Source organism: Eumetopias jubatus, unplaced genomic scaffold, assembly GCF_037043125.1.
Source record: "Eumetopias jubatus isolate StellerSeaLion01/CBP00866 unplaced genomic scaffold, mEumJub1_p1.0 scaffold_8, whole genome shotgun sequence".
In the NCBI taxonomy this organism is placed as follows: Eukaryota; Metazoa; Chordata; class Mammalia; order Carnivora; family Otariidae; genus Eumetopias; species Eumetopias jubatus.
Genome location: NW_028274814.1, coordinates 17346694 through 17368282, shown reverse-complemented (window position 1 = coordinate 17368282; position 21589 = coordinate 17346694). Strand labels below are relative to the sequence as shown.

The window sequence follows — 21589 nt, the reverse complement described above, 5'->3', positions numbered from 1 at the left end:
GATCCACAGATATTCCTGACACTTTTTTTTTTTTTTTACAATTTTAGAATTGAGTTGAAGACAAAGCTCTTAAAATTTACTCTGATAGAAAGGAAATATGAATCCTACAAGGGCACCTTTGAAACAGTTTAGTCTTAATTATTCAACATCAAGTGATGTGTTATTAAGATCTTTTTGTATTTTTAAGTTATTTAAAAAAATCAAAGGTTGTAAAGGACCTTTTAATTGTGTTATTGATTCTGACAGTCAAAACTGTTTTAATCTATAATAGGCATTTGCACACTACTTCTGTCAAGAGCGAGGTAGTAAATATTTTAGGCACCACACCTATAGAGTCACTGTCAGGACTGTTCCACTCTGTCATTGTAGTATGAGAGCAGCTTCGAGAATATAAAATAAGTTGGTGTGGCTATGTCAAAGAAAAAAACAAAAAACACCACAACTTTTTTTTTCCATAAGGCTTCCAGTTAAAGAAAAAAATAAAAAATTATTTACAAGTTTGCTGAGCCCTCATCTTTCTAATCAGCCGCTGCGGATTCCAGATCATTCTTTTCTTTCAGTATATAATAGAAGCAGTGTTTTTTGTTGTTGTTGTTGTTGTTAGAAATTCTAAGTCATCTTTAGTCATGATTCTTTGTTGTTTTTTCCCCCATGTTGCCATATTACCAATTGCTGCTTTGAACATAACTTATGAACATTCCAAGCACTTTGATTTGTTTAGATTTATTTGCATGACTCCATAATCAGACAACCAACACTTGCAGGCCCTTTCTCTCTTACCCTGGAGACAGAAAACATTCATTAACTGAGAGATATGTTGGGTATTGTTGTATTAGTATTTCTCTGTCATCCAGGTTTGGGAATACAGCTGAGCCTTGAACAACATGGGTTTGCATTGTACAGATGCACTTATACATGGATCTTTTCCCCATAAATACAGTACAGTACTGTAAAGGTATTTTCTCTTTCTTTTGACTTTTTTTGTGAAAAATTTTAAAAGATTTATTTTTTTTTGAGGGAAAGCGCATGCATGCATGCCAGTGGGGGTAGTGGCAGAGAGAGAGAGATTGAATCTTGAACAAACTGCCTGCTGAGCACAGAGCCCAGTGTGGGGCTTGATCTTATGACCCTGAGATCATGACTTGAGCCAAAACCAAGAGTTGGATGCTCAACTGACAAAGCCACCCAGGTGGCCCTCCTTATGACTTTCTTAATGACTTTTTTTCATCTACCTTACTTTATTTTAAGAATACAGTCTATGATACATATACAAACTGTGTATTAATCAACTATTTGTTGTTGGTAAGGCTTCTAGTCAACAGTAAACTAGTCAAGTTTTTGGGGAGTCAGAAGTTATACAAGGATTTTCAAAGGCACAGAAGTTGGCACCCCTGACCTCTGCACTATTCAAGGGTCAAATGTATTTACTAAGAAGAAACTTGGGGTAGAACCACTCTTCTGGTTCAGAAGGCTTAGATGTGGAGTGCTGGTTCTCTGATGAGATTGGAAACAAAATAGATGTTTTCAGAAGGTTGAATAGAACAAATTGGAACGAGGTCCCAAATATAAGGATGAAGAAGATGCAAAGAGCTTAAAAGTGAGGGTTTGAGAAGGGAAACCTTACTTTTAACTTAAAGAATCTTATAAATTACATGGAAGTGAATGTCCTATCCTTAATTTAAACTGAAGGAATCAATTTTAATCTGTCTATTCTTCTATCAAAAAATGCTTTCTAAACTAATGTCATTTTCTAAGAAAAGTCCTTTTACCAATGTTTTAAAATATGTTAGGTGACATTCTTTTTTCGTACCATGTTACATCATGCTGTTTATATATATGATTTACTACGTTTGTTCCCCCACTAATTTCTTCCTGAGGTGTCACCTTTCCTTGCATGCTTAATTTTATGTAGAATTAATTTTTAAGGGATTAGTGACAGGTGAAACTTTGATTTCCATCCAATTCAAAATTAGGAGAGCTCCAAGGCTAATAATTTATTGTAAAAGGCCATTGTTTACTTGTATTTTCTGTAGAACCAGTGGGTGCGTCAACATGCAACTCAGAAACTAAGCTGTTTTATATGTATACTTAGATTTTAGATTTACTTTGAGACTTAGTTATTGCAGACTTTATCTTTTATCTGCCAGACAAAATGTCTACTGGTTGTTCTATATTTTGGTCTCTTTAACACTTCTGAGAGTTTTGCAGCCTTGCCTGTGAGTTGTCCTGATCATGCAGATGCCTGTCTGTATCTCCCTCAGGGGGACAGTGAGCCAGGATCGTCAGGACCCGGGTGGTGAGAATGGTTTCTCAGCTGATTTTTAGATTGCATTTCGGTAACTTACGATTTCTATCGATGAGCTTGCAGCATTGCACAAGTGTACTTTACAATCCTGGGAATGAAAACCCAAATATTCTATAAGTGGCTTTCATGTTGTGCTAGTTCTAATTTTGTTACAGTATCAAAATGTTGTCACTAAAGAAAACTCATATCCTGCAGAAGCTCAAATACTGAGAGCTCACTGTGAAATGCAGTATTTTTAGGTATAGAACTGGAGAACTGGAGAAAATAGATTCTTAGGTAGTAGAAACTGAACAGGGAGCTTATCCAAATGGAAACTCATTTTCTCACAAGGCTTTAGTTGGTATACAGGAGGCTACAAGATACAACTAGGAATCGTCCAGAGTTTAGGAAAAAGACAGCAAAAATTTCCTTTTGAGCAACAAAATAAATAAATCTGTGACTAATATATATTTCCTGGTAACATGATCGAATGGGTAAAAATCTGGTTTAAGAGGCATTCATATATGATCTTATCTCTTTTATAAGGCAGAATACTATGTCTATGGGGCATTTATCTGTTTGTGTTTATATACATATATACATATATAAAGTGCATATTAATACCTGACCAGGCAAAGGACTTTACTTTTCTAGGAATCCGCTTTGTCCTTTTAAACACAGAATTTGGATTAGATTAGTTCTCAAATGTTCTTGATGACCAGAATCATCTGGAGTCTTTTAAGAAAAATACAGATTCTCAGTCTTTATACGTATCGTATCAGAAGCTCCAGAGGAAATTCCTAAGAATCTGTATTTTGAACAAAAATCCTTAGTGATTCTGATGGTAAAGCAAGTTTAGGAAATATTAGAGTAAATGATGTCTAAATTAAGAGCCACAGTTACTTTAATGTCTGAGTCTATTTTTAAAATACCTGGAGATGAATTTGTAAATGTGATTATTCATTTTAGCTTATCTGCCAAATAGCATCAAGGGGCCTATATTCTCTCTTAATTGCCTTAAAAAGACACTGACTTAAATATAGTTAATGGAAGATAGTTGAATATCCTAAATGGATGTTTTATACTCCTATTATAAGCTTCTGTTACTGGTGAAGATTTTATCTGTGTTTTTAGTTCTATATAAAGGACGTTTATGCCTTTCTATCTGATGGACAACGGATACTGTCTCTCCAGGATATCCCACACCATCTCCCCTCTCTCTATACCCTCCAAATATGCTTCTGATCTTGATTTTGTTCAGGTATAGATTTCCTCACCTGATAACCTTGTTTGATGATGACTTGGTGTAGGTATTCAGACAGATTTCCAGTTATGCTTTTATTTTATATTAATAAATTGGCATTTTGGGTTTATATTCAGTTTTTGGGGAAAATGCCTCGGTCCCTAAAGCCCAGACCCAAGGTGACTGTACCGAGTTGCAGATACTGAGAGAAGGCTGGTGAGCCCCTAGTGCTTATTTTCTCCTGCGTTGGAGTGGCTGGCCATGACGGAGAAAGACCCGGATGGAAATTGATCTGGGATTTCTGACCCAGTGCTCGGAATGAAGTAAGTTCTGATTTGAAACACCGCCGGAGACTAACTTATTCTCTTGAAAAGAAGCCCCAGGGCAGAGAGTAGCCACCAGAGGGAGAGAACAAAGGAGAACTCAGGCTTATTTCCAGTCAGATAAAGTTGAGGTGGCTTGCCCTTGGATATTTTCCTCAGGCGGAACTGGGACAAAGGGCCATAGAGCTGAGCCACCAGAGTGCAGTGCCAGAGGTTTTGATAACTAATTCCCTGTTTTCAAGGGGAAGTAATATACTAATTTGTTAGAAATTGTTATTTGCTTTTTATTTTTATTTGACTTGGGTTGCAAGGACTTCCCAGGATGTTAAAATACAGTGCAGATTTACTCTAGCTCTCTGTAGTTAAAATTATCCACTTTTGCAAGCATTTAGAGAGGGATGTTTAGTGACTGTGTTAAAGAGTGTGCAACATTTATGGGTATTTCTGTGTGGTGTTCTTGTAATTCTGTGGCTTAGGGAGGTCTGTTGTGTACTTTAGCCACAGTATGAATATATGTCAAATCATGGATTTTCCCCTCTGTAAGCTACATTATAATGCCCATTATTTTAAGTTTAACAAATACCCTCGAATATCTCTTCAGTAATAAATAGTTGGGGTGATTACTTACATTTCCACATGGAGGTAATAAAGATGTTTATTTTGAGGAAGTCAGATTTGAAGAGCAATTGCAAAGTGAACATGAACCTGATAGCAAATACTTAGAAGCTATGTTTCAAGTAGCATACTATAACTTTTTTAGAGAGAAAAAAATGCACTGGTTTTAGGATGCGTGGGTGGCTCTGTCGGTTAAGCATCTGCCTTCGGCTCAGGTCATGATCCCAGGGTCCTGGGATTGAGCCCTGCGTCAGGCTCCCTGCTCAACGGGGAGCCTGCTTCTCCCTCTCCCTCTGCCTGCTGATCCCCCTGCCTTGTGCTTTCTCGCTCTCTCAAATAAATAAATAAATAAAATCTTAAAAAAAAATAAAAGCACTAGTTTCAAAAGCAATTACTATTGTCACTAAAGTTATATTTTAAAAATCCAAATTTGAAAAAGTATTTAGAAAGAATAGTATATAGGAAAGTCTCATCTGTGGTAAGACTTTGAAGTACAATTACATCATGAATATTAATATACCGTGAAAATGAAAGTATGACAATGTTTGGAAGATAGTATATTAGTAGTATCGCAGTGCTACATACTTAGATGTTACAAATTTGTAATCAGAATAATTATCTAAATAAAAAGACCTGTCTAAATTCATCTTGTATTATTTGCGTAGATTCCTGTCATTTAATGCCTATAGATCACTGTCTTTTTTTTTATTTGTTGAGTATCCTAGTATTTATTACCAGTCTTATAAAAATATGCTTTATATATTGATTTTAGTATATTTCCTTTTTTCTTTTTTTATTATGTTAATCACCATACATTACATCATTAGTTTTTGATGTAGTGTTCCATGATTCATTGTTTGCGTATAACACCCAGTGCTCCATGCAGAGCATGCCCTCTTTAATACCCATCACCAGGCTAACCCATCCCCCACCCTCCTCCCCCCTAGAACCCTCAGTTGGTTTCTCAGAGTCCATAGTCTCTCATAGTTCATCTCCCCCTCTGATTCCCCCCCTTCATTTTTCCCTTCCTGTTATCTTCTTTTTTTTTTTAGTTTTTTACTTTTTTTAATTATGTTAATCACCATACATTACATCATTAGTTTCTGATGTAGTGTTCCGTGATTCATTGTTTGCAAATAACACCCAGTGCTCCACGCAGAACGTGCCCTCTTTAATACCCATCACCAGGCTGACCCATACCCCCACCCCCCTCCCCTCTAGAACCCTCAGTTTGTTTTTCAGAGTCCATCATCTCTCATGGTTCATCTCCCCCTCTGATTCCCCCCCTTCATTCTTCTCCTCCTGCTATCATCTTTTTTTTTTAATATAATGTATTATTTCTTTCAGAGGTACATGTCTGTGATTGAACAGTCTTACACAATTCACAGCGCTCACCATAGCACATACCCTCCCCAATGTCTATCACCCAGCCACCCCATCCCTCCCACCCCTCCCACTCCAGCAACCCTCAGTTTGTTTCCTGAGATTAAGAATTCCTCATATCAGTTAGATCATATGATACATGTCTTTCTCTGATTGACTCTTCCAGAAGTTTTATGATGTCTAGTTTTACATTTAAATCTTTAAAACATTTTGAGTTTATTTTTGTATATGGTATAACAACGTGGTCCAGTTTCATTCTTTTGCATATAGTTGTCCAGTCTTCCCAGTACCACTACCTGAAGAAACTCTCTTTTCCTCATGGTGTATTTTTGCCTCCTTTGTCAAAGATTAATTGACCATATAAGCATGGGTTTATTCCTGGACTCTCTTCTGTTCCATTGGTCTGTGTGTCCATTTTTGTACCAGTACCATACTGTTTGGTTACTATGGCTTTGTAATATAGTTTGACATCCGGAGGTGTGATACCTCCCACTTTATATATTGATTTTAGTGTATTTCCTTTTTTTATTCTTCTTTCTCAAGATTACTTGGGTTCTGTCTTTAGTGGTTCCATGGAAATTTTAGAATTTTTTTCTTGTAGTGTTGTGAAAAATGCCATGGGTATTTTGATAGGGGTTGCATTGAGTGACATCAGTAATTTTAGTTGAAATTAGAAGTTGTATTTTTCGGCAAGATGGCGGAGGAATAGGAGACCTGGATTTCGTCTGGTCTCAGGAATTCAGCTGAATAGGGATCAAACCATTCTGAACACCTACGAACTCAACAGGAGATCGAAGAAGAGAGTAGCAACAACTCTCTGAACAGAGAAGCGACCACTTACTGGAAGGTAGGACGTGTGGAGAAGTGAATCCGAGGCGATATTCGGGAGGATAGACAGCGGGGGAGGGGGCCTCCGTCGGCCGCTTCTGGCAAGTGCTAGAGCCACGGAGCACCAAATCAGAACTTTTAGAAGTCGGCTCCGCGGAGGGACGTTGCCCCAGTGGCTAAGCGGGGGTGGGGGTGGGGGTGGAACCCTCGCGGGACAGTGTGATCTCAGGACCCTTGGGGTCACAGAAAGACCGGGGGTGCCTGAGTACGGCAGAGCTCCCAGATATCGGAGCGGGGAAGCTGGCTGCCGAGATGGAGCCGAGGCGCGGGCTCTCAGCTCGGGGTGGCCATAAACTGTGATCCGCGGCCCAGTCGAGCCACTGCTCCTCCAGCAGGGACCCAACAAGTGGCAGATCCGGGGAGACTCCCCTCCCTCCCCCGGGAGGAGCGGCACGGGAGTGCACCACAGGGCTCTGCTGGGTTGGAGACTCCACATGGGGTCGGGTGCCAGAGATAGAAATGCTTGGTCTCAGGCCGAGTGAGCACGGAGTGCGTCCGGAGACCGGGGAGACGGGTGTGACTGCTTTTCTCTGGGGGCACACTGAGGAGTGGGGCCCCGAGTTCTCAGCTCCTCCGGGCGGAGATTGGGAGGACACCATTTTCACCCTGGTCCTCCAAAGCTGTACCGATAGCTTGCAGGGACCAAAAGCTCTTGAGAGGAAACCGGAGCAGCTTGCTTAGCCTGGACTCCAAAGGGCGGGGCAATTCCGCCTCTGGCAAAGACATTTGGGAACCACGGCAACAGGCCCCTCCCCCAGAAGATCAGCACGAACAGCCCCAAGCCAAGACCAAGTTTACTGATCAAGGAGATTGGGAGAACTCCAGCACTAGGGGAATACTGCACATAGAATTCATGGCTTTTTTATCGTGATTCATTAGTTTTTCAAAGTTAATTTTTTTTAACTGTTTTTTTGGAATTTTTCTTTTTCCCTTTTTCAACCAACATCTTATCCTTTTTTAAAAAAACATTTCTTATTTTTCATTTTTAGAGTCATATTTTATCCCATCATAGTAGTTACACTTATTTTTGGCATATATATGTAAGTTCTCTCTTTAAAATTTTAAGATACAGTTTCTCCTAACAGATCAAAATATGCCCTAAATCACTAGTGTATGGCTTTGTTCTAGTCTCCTGCCTGATCACATTCTCTCCCTTTTTTTTTTTAAATCTTCTTCTTTCTTTATTCAAACAACTTCTTATCAATTTCTTTTATAAAATCTTTTATACTTTTCATCTTTACAGTCATCTTCCATCCCTTCATTGTATCAACCCTTATTTTGTACATATAGAAGTCTTTCTTCCTTTAAAATTTTAGCAGGCACTTTCTTCTAAAAGACCAAAATACGCACAAAATCTAGTGTGTGGCACTGATCTATGCACTAGCCTGATCATTTTTGATCATATTCTGTTTGTTTTGTTCTGTTTTTGTTTGTTTTTATCTTTTTCTCTTTCATTTTTCTTTCTTTCCCTTTCTTGTCCCCTGGTTTCAGGTCTTTTCTGATTTGTATAGTGTATATTTGCTGGGGAGGTTGTTAACCTGTTAGCATTCTGTTCTCTCATTCATCTATTCTCCTCTGGACAAAATGACAAGACGAAAAAAATCACCTCAGGAAAAAGAACAAGAGGTAGTACCGTCTGCCAGGGACCTACTCAATATGGACATTAGTACGGTGTCGGACCTAGAGTTCAGAATCATGACTTTAAAGATACTAGCTAGGCTTGAAAAAAGCGTAGAAGTTATTAGAGAAACCCTTTCTGGAGAAATAAAAGAACTAAAATCTAACCAAGTCAAAATCAAAAAGGCTATTAATGAGGTGCAATCAAAAATGGGGGCACTAACTGCAAGGATAAATGAGGCAGAAGAGAGAATCAGCGATATAGAAGACCAAATGATGGAAAATAAAGAGGCTGAGAAAAAGAGAAACAACTACAGGATCATGAAGGCAGAATTCAAGAGATAAGTGATACGATAAGATGAAACAACATTAGAATAATTGGGATCCCAGAAGAAGAAGAAAGAGAGAGAGGGGCAGAAGGTATTTTGGAGCAAATAATACCAGAGAACTTCCCTAATGTGGGGAAGGAAACAGGCATCAAAATCCAGGAGGCACAGAGAACCCCTCTCGAAATCAATAAAAATAGGTCAACACCCCGACATCTAATAGTAAAACTTACGAGTCTCAGAGACAAAGAGAAAATCCTGAAAGCAGCTTGGGAGAAGAGATCTGTAACCTATAATGGTAGAAACATTAGATGGGCAACAGACCTATCCACAGAGACCTGAGAGGCCAGAAAGGACTGGCATGATATCTTCACAGCACTAAATGGGAAAAATATGCAGCCAAGAATACTATATCCAGCTAGGCTGTGATTGAAAATAGAAGGAGAGATAAAAAGCTTCCAGGACAAACAGAAACTAAAGGAATTGGCAAACACGAAACCAGCCCTCCAAGAAATATTGGAAGGGGTCCTCTAAGCAAAGAGAGAGCCTAAAAGCTGCATAGATCAGAAAAGAACACAGACAATATACAGGAACAGTCACCTTACAGGCAATACAATGGCACTAAATTCATATCTTTCAATAGTTACCATGAATGTAAATGGGCTAAATGCCCCAATCAAAAGACACAGGCTATCAGATTGGATTAAAAAACAAGACCCATCGATATGCTGTCTGCAAGAGATTCATTTTAGACCCAAAGACACCCCCAGATTGAAAGTGAGGGGGTGGAAAACCATTTACCATGCTAATGGACACCAAAAGAAAGCTGGGGTGGCAATGCTTATATCAGAGAAATTAGATTTTAAACCAAAGACTGTAATAAGAGATGAAGAAGGACATACTTAAAGGGTCTATCCAACAAGAAGATCTAACAATTGTAAATATCTATGCCCCTAACATGCGAGCAGCCAATTATATAAGGCAATTAATAACAAAAGCAAAGAAACACATTGACAACAATGCAATAATAGTGGGGGACTTTAACACCACCCTCACTGAAATGGACAGATCATCTAAGCAAAAGATCAACAAGGAAATAAAGACTTTAAATGACACACTGGACCAAATGGACTTCACAGACATATTCAGAACATTCCATCCCTAAGCAATGGAATACACATTCTTCTCTAGTGCCCATGGAACATTCTCCAGAATTGATCACATCCTAGGTCACAAATCAGGTCTCAACCGGTACCAAATACTGGGATTATTCCCTGCATATTTTCAGACCACCATGGTTTGAAACTAGAACTCAATCACAAGAGGAAAGTTGGAAAGAACTCAAATACATGGAGGCTAAAGAGCATCCTACTAAAGAATGAATGGGTCAACTAGGAAATTAAAGAAGAATTAAAAAAAAATTCATGGAAACCAATGAAAATGAAAACACAACTGTTCAAAATCGTTGGGATACAGCAAAGGCAGTCCTGAGAAGAAAGTATATAGCAATACAAGCCTTTCTCAAGAAACAAGAAAGGTCTCAAATACACAACCTAACCCTACACCTAAAGGAGCTGGAGAAAGAACAGCAAATAAAGCCTAAACCCAGCAGGAGAAGAGAAATAATAAAGATCAGAGCAGAAATCAATGAAATAGAAATCAAAAACACAGTAGAACAGATCAACAAAACTAGGAGCTAGTTCTTTGAAAACTTAACAAGATTGATAAACTCCTGGTCAGACTTATCAAAAAGAAAAGAGAAATGACCCAAATCAACAAAATCATGAATGAAAGAGGAGAGATCACAACCAACAGCAAAGACATACAATTATAAGAACACATTATGAGCAACTTTATGCCAGCAAATTAGATAACCTGGAAGAAATGGGTGCATTCCTAGAGATGTATCAACTACCAAAATTGAACCAGGAAGAAATAGAAAACTTGAACAGACCTATAACCACTAAGGAAATTGAAGCACTCATCAAAAATCTCCCAACAAACAAAATCCCAGGGCCAGATGGCTTCCCAGGGGAATTCTGTCAAACATTTAAAGAAGAATTAATACCTATTCTTCTGAAACTGTTCCAAAAAAAATAGAAATGGAAGGAAAACTTCCAAACTCATTTTATGAGGCCACCATTACCTTGATCCCAAAACCAGACAAAGACCCCATCAAAAAGGAGAATTACAGACCAATATCCTTGATGAACATGGATGCAAAAATTCTCACCAAAATACTAGCCAATAGGATCCAACAGTACATTAAAAGGATTAATCACCATGACCAACTAGGATTTATCCCTGGGCTGCAAGGTTGGTTCAACATCCGCAAATCAATCAACGTGATACAATACATTAACAAAAGAAAGAACAGGAATCATATGATCCTCTCAATAGATGCAGAAAAAGCATTTGACAAAGTACAGCATCCTTTCTTGGTCAAAACTCTTCAGAGTATAGGGATAGCGGGTATATACCTCAATATCATAAAAGCCATCTATGAAAAACCTACAGCGAATATCATTCTCAATGGGGAAAAGCTGAGAGCTTTTCCCCTAAGGTCAGGAACACGGCAGGGATGTCCACTCTCACCACTGCTATTCAACATTGTATTAGAAGTCCTAGCCACAGCAATCAGACAACAAAAAGAAATCCAAGGCATCCAAATCGGCAAAGAAGAAGTCAAACTCTCACTCTTTGCAGATGATATGATACTGTATGTGGAAAACCCAAAAGACTCCACCCCAAAACTGCTAGAACTCATACAGGAATTCAGTCAAGTAGCAGGATATAAAATCAATGCACAGAAATCAGTGGCATTCCTATACACCACCAACAAGACAGAAGAGAGACAAATCAAGGAGTCGATCCCATTGACAATTGCACCCAAAACCATAAGATACCTAGGAATAAATTTAACCAAAGAGGCAAAGGATCTGTACTCAGAAAACAAAAAATACTCTGAAAGAAATTGAGGAAGACACAAAGAAATGGAAAAACCTTCCATGCTCATGGATTTGAAGAACAAACATTGTGAAGATGTCAATGCTACCTAGAGCAATCTACACATTCAGTGCAATCCCTATCAAAATACCATCCACTTTTTTCAAAGAAATGGAGCCAATAATCCTAAAATTTGTATGGAACCAGAAAAGACCCTGAATAGCCAGAGGAATCTTGAAAAAGAAAAGCAAAGCTGGCGGCATCACAATTCCGGACTTCCAGCTCTATTACAAAGCTGTCATCATCAAGACAGTATGGTACTGGCACAAGAACAGATACATAGATCAATGGAACAGAATAGAGAGCCCAGAAATGGACCCTCAACTCTATGGTCAACTCATCTTTGACAAAGCAGGAAAGAATGTCCAATGGCAAAAAGACAGTCTCTTCAACAAATGGTGTTGGGAAAATTGGACAGCCACATGCAGAAGAATGAAACTGGACCCTTTCCTTACACCACACACGAAAATAGACTCCAAATGGTTGAAAGACCTAAACGTGAGACAGGAGTCCATCAAAATCCTAAAGGAGAACACAGGTAGCAACCTCTTCGACCTCAGCCACAGCAACTTCTTCCTAGAAACATCACCAAAGGCAAGGGAAGCCAGGGCAAAAATGAACTACTGGGATTTCATCAAGATAAAAAGCTTTTGCACAGCAAAAGAAACAGTCCACAAAACCAAAAGACAACCGACGGAATGGGAGGACATATTTGCAAATGACATATCAGATAAAGGGCTAGTATCCAAATCTATAAAGAACTTCTCAAACTCAACACCCAAAGAACAAATAATCCAATCAAGAAATGGGCAGAAGACATGAACAGACATTTTTCCAAAGAAGACATCCAAATGGCCAACAGACACGTGAAAAAGTGCTCAACATCGCTCGGCATCAGGGAAATCCAAATCAAAACCTCAGTGAGCTACCACCTCACACCAGTCAGAATGGCTAAAATTAACAAGTCAGGAAACGAGAGATGTTGGTGGGGATGCGGAGAAAGGGAAACCCTCCTACACTGTTGGTGGGAATGCAAGCTGGTGCAACCACTCTGGAAAACAGTATGGAGGTTCCTCAAACAGCTGAAAATAGAGCTACCGTATGACTTAGCAATTGCACTCCTGGGTATTTACCACAAAGATACAAATGTAGGGATCCGAAGGGGTACGTGCACCCCAATGTTTATAGCAGCAATGTCCACAATAGCCAAACTGTGGAAAGAGCCAAGATGTCCATCGACAGATGAATGGATAAAGAAGTGGTATATATACACAATGGAATATTATGCAGCCATCAAAAGGAATGAGATCTTGCCATTTGCAATGATGTGGATGGAACTGCAGGGTGTTATGCTGAGTGAAATAAGTCAATCAGAGAAAGACATGTATCATATGACCTCACTGATATGAGGAATTCTTATTCTCAGGAAACAAACTGAGTGTTGCTGGAGTGGTGGGGGGTGGGAGGGATGGGGTGGCTGGGTGATAGACATTGGGTAGCGTATGTGCTGTGGTGAGCACTGTGAATTGTAGAAGACTGTTGAATCACAGATCTGTACTTCTGAAACAAATAATGCAAAATATGTTAAGAATAAAAAAAGAAGAAGATAGCAGGAGTGGAAGAATGAAGGGGAATAAGTCAGAGGGGGAGATGAACCATGAAAGATGATGGACTCTGAAAAACAAACTGAGGGTTCTAGAGGGGAGGGTGGTGGGGGGATGGGTTAGCCTGATGATGGGTATTAAAGAGGGCACATTCTGCGTGGAGCACTGGGTGTTTTGCACAAACAATGAATCATGGAACACTACATCAAAAACTAATGATGTAATATATGCTGATTAGCATAACGATAAAAATTTAAAAAAATAAATAATCAAAAAAAAGTTGTATTTTTCCCTGAAGCATTCAGGTGCTTATTAAGTATTTACTGTGTGCTCATCACCATTTTAGGTGCTCTGTATCCCTCAAAGTGCCTCATGGAGCCTGGTCTTAAAGTCTCCTAGGGGAGACAGACAAGCATTTAAATGGACAAATACTGATATAATTAAAAATTATGAGAAATTTACAAAGGAAAATTTCCTCAGCTTGTGTGATACAGGAAGGCTTCTCTGAAGAAATAACATTGATATTGACACTTGAAATGAGATTTTTAATTCATGAATACTATTTGGTGGTTTAATAACTCTAGTTATTAAACTAGAGCAAAAGGCAAATGAGGGTTATTGTTTGGGTTTAAATCTATGACCTAGTTTTTGGTGCTTTAGGTATGGATCAGCTTTAAGTTGTCATATAGAAGTGTAGGATTTATTATTTGGAGCCTCCTTTCACGAGAAGAATGAGAGGTAGATGATTACTATCATAAAAGAACATTGTATATCAAAATAGTAAATTACAGTTCTACTTTTTTCCCTTTAAATATTGTCTTTAATGGTGTAGGGGATGAAAAATTAGCCTCATGATTGGAAAGAAAATAACATTAGGAATTTTAGAACACTTCTGCTTAAAGAAATTTCTATCATTCAGCCAGTCACTTGGGACAATATTGTGTTGTAGTAAAATCTTATTGTACCTTACTACATCATTTTTAAATAACAAAAACCTATTTTTATGAGCTTTTAAGTTAATAGTTCCAAACTTTCTTCACTTTTTCTCTCTGATATGGACCAGGCTATTTTCGAAAATGCTTCTTTGTAACCTCCAATCAAATAGGTTCCATTAATTCCCAGGACTAGAGAAATTGAGTAATATTTGTCCTCATTCAAGTAATAGATGAGATGTGAAATGGGTTTTATGGTATGTGGGTCTCCAGAGGATGCTTTAAAATAATGTGTGAGTTTGTCGGGTGTCAAGTAGCAAATTAGTTTCAAACTGATTAACATTTATCTTTTTTAAACTTAGGCATATTAGGCAGCTATACTTGAGGGGGAGGGGTAACTCACTAAAATTTTGGCCCTTCTAGTACATCTGAAACTACATGGAATGCTTGCAGAATACCTGCTGCGATTTGCCAACCCTTTAACAACCATGGAAAGCAAATCAATTTCACATGACCTGCATACTTAGAAATGATTTTTTAAGGTTTCTGTTTCTTTCATTCAAGAATAACAGAAAGAATTCTGTCGAAATAAAGAAACATGAATGATATTTTGAATGACCTTATTTCCTCAACCACATTCCCCTCCTTGATTTTTTTTTTTTTTTAACCTCCACTCTAAATAAAGCAGAAGCTCTGATGGGAAAAGATTCTGTGGGCATAAAAGGAGTTAGGCCAACAGCACGTGGGTGTATAATATAAAATGAGATATTATATAAGAGAAAAGGAGGCTGAATTGATATAAACATTTTAATTTACACCTACACTGGGGGGAGTGATGATGCTTCCATGAATTAAATATATCAGCAGTGTAGTACCATCAAGCTGCATTGCTGGGAGATACTTCTCTGTGGATTTCTTGTGTTCTTCACAGTTCAGTATCTGAGTAAGGAATGTGTTTGAGTAACCTTTACCCTGAGATATTTGCTTACAAATTCCAGATTAAGCGCCCTCTCTCCCTCCTTCCTATCCTCTCTCTAGAGTTTTAGATGAACTGGTGTACCAGCAGCTTATAGCTGCTAGTCTCCTCTGGGATCTTCTTCTATGGAGGAAAACATCTAATTGAGGGACAAGTGGAAGGAATTTTTCTGGCTGATGCTTTTTGCTGTCCCTCTAAATCAAGGATCTGGTGTCTTCTGTCAGTATATGTGTATGAAACAGTGGCAGGCTATCTTGTTCGCTTGTGAGTAGGGTAAAGTTTCATACCCTTCACGGTTTCTGACCTAACTGTGCAAGGAATTGCAAACTCAAATGTCTATGGGAACCAGGGAAGGGATATGAATTGGAAGTAGGTCAGGTGTTAAATAATAAATGGCAGCTGACACTCAGCCTTCGAGTTACGTTTTTAAGAGGGAGTAATGGAACTGTAGCAACTATAGGACAATATCTTTTTGTGAAAGAATCTTACTTTTAAAGTATTTGGCAACCTATTCTCCTTGAAAGCACTGTTTTGGTTAAACCATACTCCTGGGAGCCAAATTGTCACCATTGAGACTTTTCTGTCCTAGATGGTGAGAAACCATCAAGATGGACTTTTTTTTTTTTTAATTCTTTTTGGTAACCATGGAAACATTTGGCATAATGCCAAAGCACACAGTCATTGAAAAATTAAAAATTCTTAGGAAGCCGTATATATATATGTATATATATATATGGCTGACATTAGGTAAGAAGAAATACGGTATATGGCCAAAATATCAACAAAAATTTTGCCATGATTTTCTCCCCAAAGTGGATCTTAAACAGATGAGGCAGACATCAGATGTTTTCTTTTAAGTAATCCTTTTATAACACTTGCCCTACTTACCTGTTCCAGCATTTTATTTCATCTCTACTAGTACCATGATTTTATTTTTATTATCCATTTCTGAGCTCGGGGTATATATAGTTTAGGTAGAGCATTTGTGGCCTACGTTCAATGATAAATGGTGTTCATATGTATAGTATAATAATCGGAAAACTCTAATTATGCTGCACTTTTTTTTGTATGTGGTATGGCCAGAGACATACAAAAAAATAGACAAAACATAAAATTTGTCAGACAAAAATCCAAGTTTTATCTCATTGAGATTAGTTTTAAGGTTGTATACAAAAATTGCAGTTGTGACTTAAAAACCTTTTTATGTTGAATCTAGCAAATATTTCCCTAAACATTAGCCTAGAAAGTTTGAGATCCTGAGGTGACTTTCTATGAGCCCCTTAAATTGTAGCTTATATGGTAAACTATTAGATAGTTGTCTGAATGTGTTTATAGGAGTTTGGCCACTTCACCTGTTAGCCAACTATAAAAACAGGGTAAAAGAGAATTTTTATGTCTTTCATTTTCTTTGTTTCTGCATTTTTAATTATGGAAATAGTAAATGAAAATAAGTGGGCATCACTAGGAAGTATAAGGGAAAACATATAGTCTCCGGAAAATTATTAGTGGATCACAAGAGAATTTTCATAGCTGAATTAAAAAGTACAGTTAGATACTTCAGATTACTATGTGCTAATTATAAAATTTCATGTATGAAATTAGTAATTTAGAAAGTGAAAATACTACTTGAGATAATGATGATTTATGGCAATAAATATAGAATAAATGTTTTTATTTGTTTATTGAGGTAGAATTTATATAAGTAAAATTCATCCTCTTTAGGTGATCAGCTCTATGAATTTCAGTAAACTTAAACAGTTGTGTAACCACCTCCACAACTAAGAAAATATTTCCCTCATCACCCCAGATTCCCCATTCCTCTATGTCATCGATCCCCTTCCCTGCCCCACCGCCCCTGGCCACACTCCTCTGATTTCTTTCTCCATATTTCTACCTATTCTGGAATGTTGTATAAATGGATTGATCAAATATGTAGCCTTTTGAGCTCAGCTTCTTTCTCTAGGTATAATGCTTCTGTGATTCACAGCTGTTGTTATATGTACCCCTAGTGTGTTTCTTTTCATTGCTGAGTGGAATTCCATTGTATAGATCTCCCACAAGTTGCTTTACTATTTACCAACTGAAGGATATTTGAATTGTTTTCAGCTTTTGGAGATGGAGATCGTAAATAGAGCTGCTATAAACTTTGTGAACAGGTTTTTGCTTGGCATGGCTTCATTTCTCTTGGGTAAACAAATACCTATGTGTGGGATTGCCACATTGTAGGGAAGTATATGTTTAATTTTATAAGAAACTGCCAAACCATTTTCCAAAGTGGCTGCACCATTTTAGATTCCCATTAGCAATGCATTGGAGTCCTAGCTGCTCCACATTGAGTATAGGTTTTTTAGTTTTTTTTTTAATCTTAAGAAGAAGTCATTTCAAATCTTTCTGAAGATGCATTGTATTAAAAATCGATATATTATGTTTGAATTTTGTATTCTTTTACAAACATGGGATGGTTAAAGTAGAAGTGGCAGGTTGAGTTAATACCATTTTTTTCTTTCCCACGAGTTAATTTACACATATATACATATATATGTTAGGAAATTGAAGATATTTTAGTAAAATTATGATTAAATTGTGTCTTACATATATACGATAATGGGAGTTTCCAGATCATTTAAAATGCTTGGCCAATAATTCAGAACTTCCTACATATAGAGACAAAGGAGTTCAGGCAAGTCTTGAGACCCTTATTAATAGTTGAGTCTTTGGTTATATTAGAACTAAAAGTTGCAATGTAGTTGATAAGGCTACTGTATTTTAGTTGGAACATCTAGATGTGGAAGCCCATGAAAAGAACAACTTAGAAGCACTGGATTACTTTACAAAATTTCCAAGCCAGTGATAGTTCTAATGTAGGTAGAATTAGCCTCTACAGATAATGCAGGTCATTTAGACCAAACTGGAATTTCCAGTTGCCCTTTAAGTAATTCAGTAAGGTACTAATGGCACTTAAGAGTAAAATGTGGCTTCTCTCATTTCCAGAATGGCAATACTGCCCTGCATACAGTGTTTGTATTTTAACATCCTCTCATTTTTTCTGGGAAAAACATCAGAAATGAAAGTGAATTTTCCAGAATAGGGACACTTGGGTTTGTTCTTTTTTTGTGTGTGTGACTATTTTCTTAGGACTAGTTTCTCAGGCTAACATGCAAAACTTTTTGCAAGACCTCATTTAAATATAGGGCAAAGGCAAAGGTAGAATTAAACCTGAACATTCATAACTTTTTCTCAAGATGTGATTTGTTATCAAGTAGGTTTTTTTTTTTTTTAATGGCTGGCTTAATTAAATATTTGAAAGAGGCTGAGACTACAGATATACATACAAACTAACATTTTTAGTATTTCAACTTGAAGCTATCGTTTATTCTCAACAATGTTAACATTTAGAGGGTTAGGAGATTGAATCGATTTTGGTAAAAATTATGATTACATTGTATCTTAACACAAAACCCAACTGTCTTCTGCCTCAGATTATTTTTTTGTCTTCTTCTTGGCACCTAATGCTGTTACAAGCACTATGAAAATGCTTCTCATGTAATATGCAGTGAACTCCAATAGAAACAAGCTTCTGCAAACAGCATCCACTCATAGGTGCTGCTTACCTGGTGTGGTCCACAAATGAGAAAATTCGTAATTTTCACAAATGGCCATTTCTTAAATTTGTGATTACATAACGACAACAAAAGGAATACTTTGAAACTGTTGGGCCTACACTCTCAAGTAGAGCTATGTATGTATATGTCCCCAAAGTTAGCTTACAGATATTTATATGTACAAGAACTGTGCTTTTCATAAACTTTGGGATTTTGATATCATTTTCTATCCCTCCTCGTTCATAAACTAATATGATCATGAGCAGTGCAGCAAAGTTAGTAGTGTTTCTTATTTTCCCCAATTTTTCCTTTTTCTTACATCTTCTCAGCCTTTGTTAGCATGTCCTGTGTTTTACCACAGTGGGATAGACCTATTGATCCAGGGAATTAATTAATAATCTTTGTGTATGTCTTTTCCCCCTTGATTACCCAACTGCAGTTTTTTTGTTTTAATAGAACAAAAAAAATATTTTTTTCAGTATGTTCTGCCAAATTCTGACTGCTGGTTTTTTGTTTATTAGAATAATTATATGATTTTCTACTGAGTATTCTTTCTGCATTTTTGTTTTCGCTGCCTATAATATTTCTTTCATTCATGATAGTGGAGAAATGAAGGGTGCATTTTATATTTGGAGCGATCCATTATAAAGCACTAGGATACTTCCTGCATAGTACTGGTACCTAAATGTTCCTCTGGCAATATTAGGTGGGTTACATTCACCCGTTGGTTAGATACATAAACTTTTCCCACATTGATTAATTTCCTTACTGACAAATTACAGAGAAAATTCTGGTAGTTCTCAAGAAAGACTAGGAAGTTGGGGAAGATGTCAAGAGGTTTGAGGTCAGGAATTTGATCTTTTTAAAACTTCCCTCCAACTAAGACATCCATAAATAAGGTGTGAGACAAGTTTGAATAGAAGCTAACAATTAAAAAAAAATGAAATAAAATTTCAACTCCCCCATATAGCATTTGTGAGGAAAAATGCAACAGAAACATATATTCGTATAATAGTGGGAAAACAGAATGTGTTTTTTGAGTTTGCTTGAAGTTCTTCATTATTAAATTATAGCAGGATTCCTATTCAGTATGCAGTGTATTTGCATAAGTATTAAAATGATTTATCATGATTAATTTCTATTATAGTAAATTTCAGGCCTAATCACAATCTGCCACATACTGTAGTGGTTTGTCAATATTTCATGTTTTCCTGGAGGTTTGGTGGAATTGCTGCTCATGTAACCATACAGATGTCATCGGAATTTGCTGTAATTAATGCAGTTCTGAAGGAGATCTAATAACGATTAGCCAGTTTCATAAAGTGTTACAGAATAAGGTCAGTGTGAGAAAAATTCTAAAGCTCTTAAAAATGTGCATTCTGGCAAGTACCTCTGCCTGCAAATTGAATTTCTTGAACAGTGAGGAGGTTTAACTTTGGAAACAGATGCACTCCTTAGGCAAAGATGGGAAAAAGAGATGATGATTTGCCTTCAGATACTCAAAGGATCAGGAAAGAAAAAAATGGGGCGAGTCTAGAACTAAAGGTTGAAAGTTATAGGGAAGTAGATATAAATCTGATCTATTACAGTTTCGGAAAATCACTAGAAACACAACGGGCTTCGTGGTTCTAATGGGCCCACTAAGGAATAGAGCCTCCTGTTACTGGAATTATCTAGGTAGCAATAAGATGCCTATTTAGGGACACGACTGGAAAGTATTTTTTTTAGTGGTTCAGAAGAAATTTTAAGTAAATTCTGAATTTTTTTTCTACCGCAAGTTTCCATAAATTAATGTCCTTCACAGTATCAACAGATTTTTTTGTATTTTTCTTAGATTTTGGTGGAGGCTTCAGTAGGAGATGGCTTTACTGGAGACATTGCAATCGATGATTTGTCATTCATGGGCTGTGCCCTCTACCCTGGTAAGGAAGAATATTTTAATATATGAGTATGTTCAAACCTGTTTACTTGAAAAAAAAACAGCTGTTGAGGAAATCAATATTTCATTTCCACAATATTCTAAAAATACCCTTACTTCTATTCTACTAGTATATTAACCCTGGGAAAGATTATTGTGCATCTTTGCTAGTAATTAGTCTTAATATCTTTGCAAACATAGTAGAGAGGTTTGAATCAGCTGTGCTTCTGTCTCATCATGTGGAAAATATTAGGAAATCATGTCTGAAATTAAACCATAATTCCATTATATTTGAGAGGTTATAATAACCAAATTGGTCACCTTATAATTACATTGTTTTGGAGACTGTATTAATCTTACCATTACCTTCAGAGATGTTTTCCTGTCAGGCAACACTAAATATTCCTAAGGATTGTTATCAACCATTTCTTCTCTGTGTTACACATTTCTTTTATTAAAAAAAAAAAAAACAAATATATGTTTCCCAGATTTATATTTGCATTCTCAACCTTTACCCTGAAATCGAGACTTAGGTACTAACTACCTAGTGAACATCTCAACTTAGATGTCTGGTAGACATCTCAGAGATAATGAAGGGAAATAACCTAAAACAAGCCTACAATAAACTAAAATAAAACTAAAACAAACACCCCAGGTAAAGTGCCTTCCAGGCAGTACATAGCAATCTAATAGGACTGGTTATCAAGCTCTTGGGCTCTGAGGCTGGAGGCTCTTAAATTGCACAGCAAGGGGGGGAGCACAGCTTCCTTCCTGAAGAGATCAGAGGAAGAGTCATTTAAAAATCAATTGCAGGGGTGCCTGGGTGGCTCAGTCCTTAAGTGTCTGCCTTTGGCTCAGGTTATGATCCCAGG

The 21589-nt window shown here is 37.3% G+C and overlaps 1 protein-coding gene across 4 annotated transcripts in view; it reads left to right on the top strand.

Moving 5' to 3' along the window:
* Nucleotides 1–21589, top strand: part of MALRD1 (MAM and LDL receptor class A domain containing 1) — an 835513-nt gene that overhangs the window by 243727 nt on the left and 570197 nt on the right. For all 4 annotated transcript variants that reach the window (XM_088025530.1, XM_088025529.1, XM_028114131.2 and 1 more), the window contains one exon: nucleotides 20634–20721. In XM_088025530.1, coding sequence (XP_087881656.1) covers nucleotides 20634–20721 — 88 coding nt within the window. The remainder of the gene's footprint in view (nucleotides 1–20633; nucleotides 20722–21589) is intronic.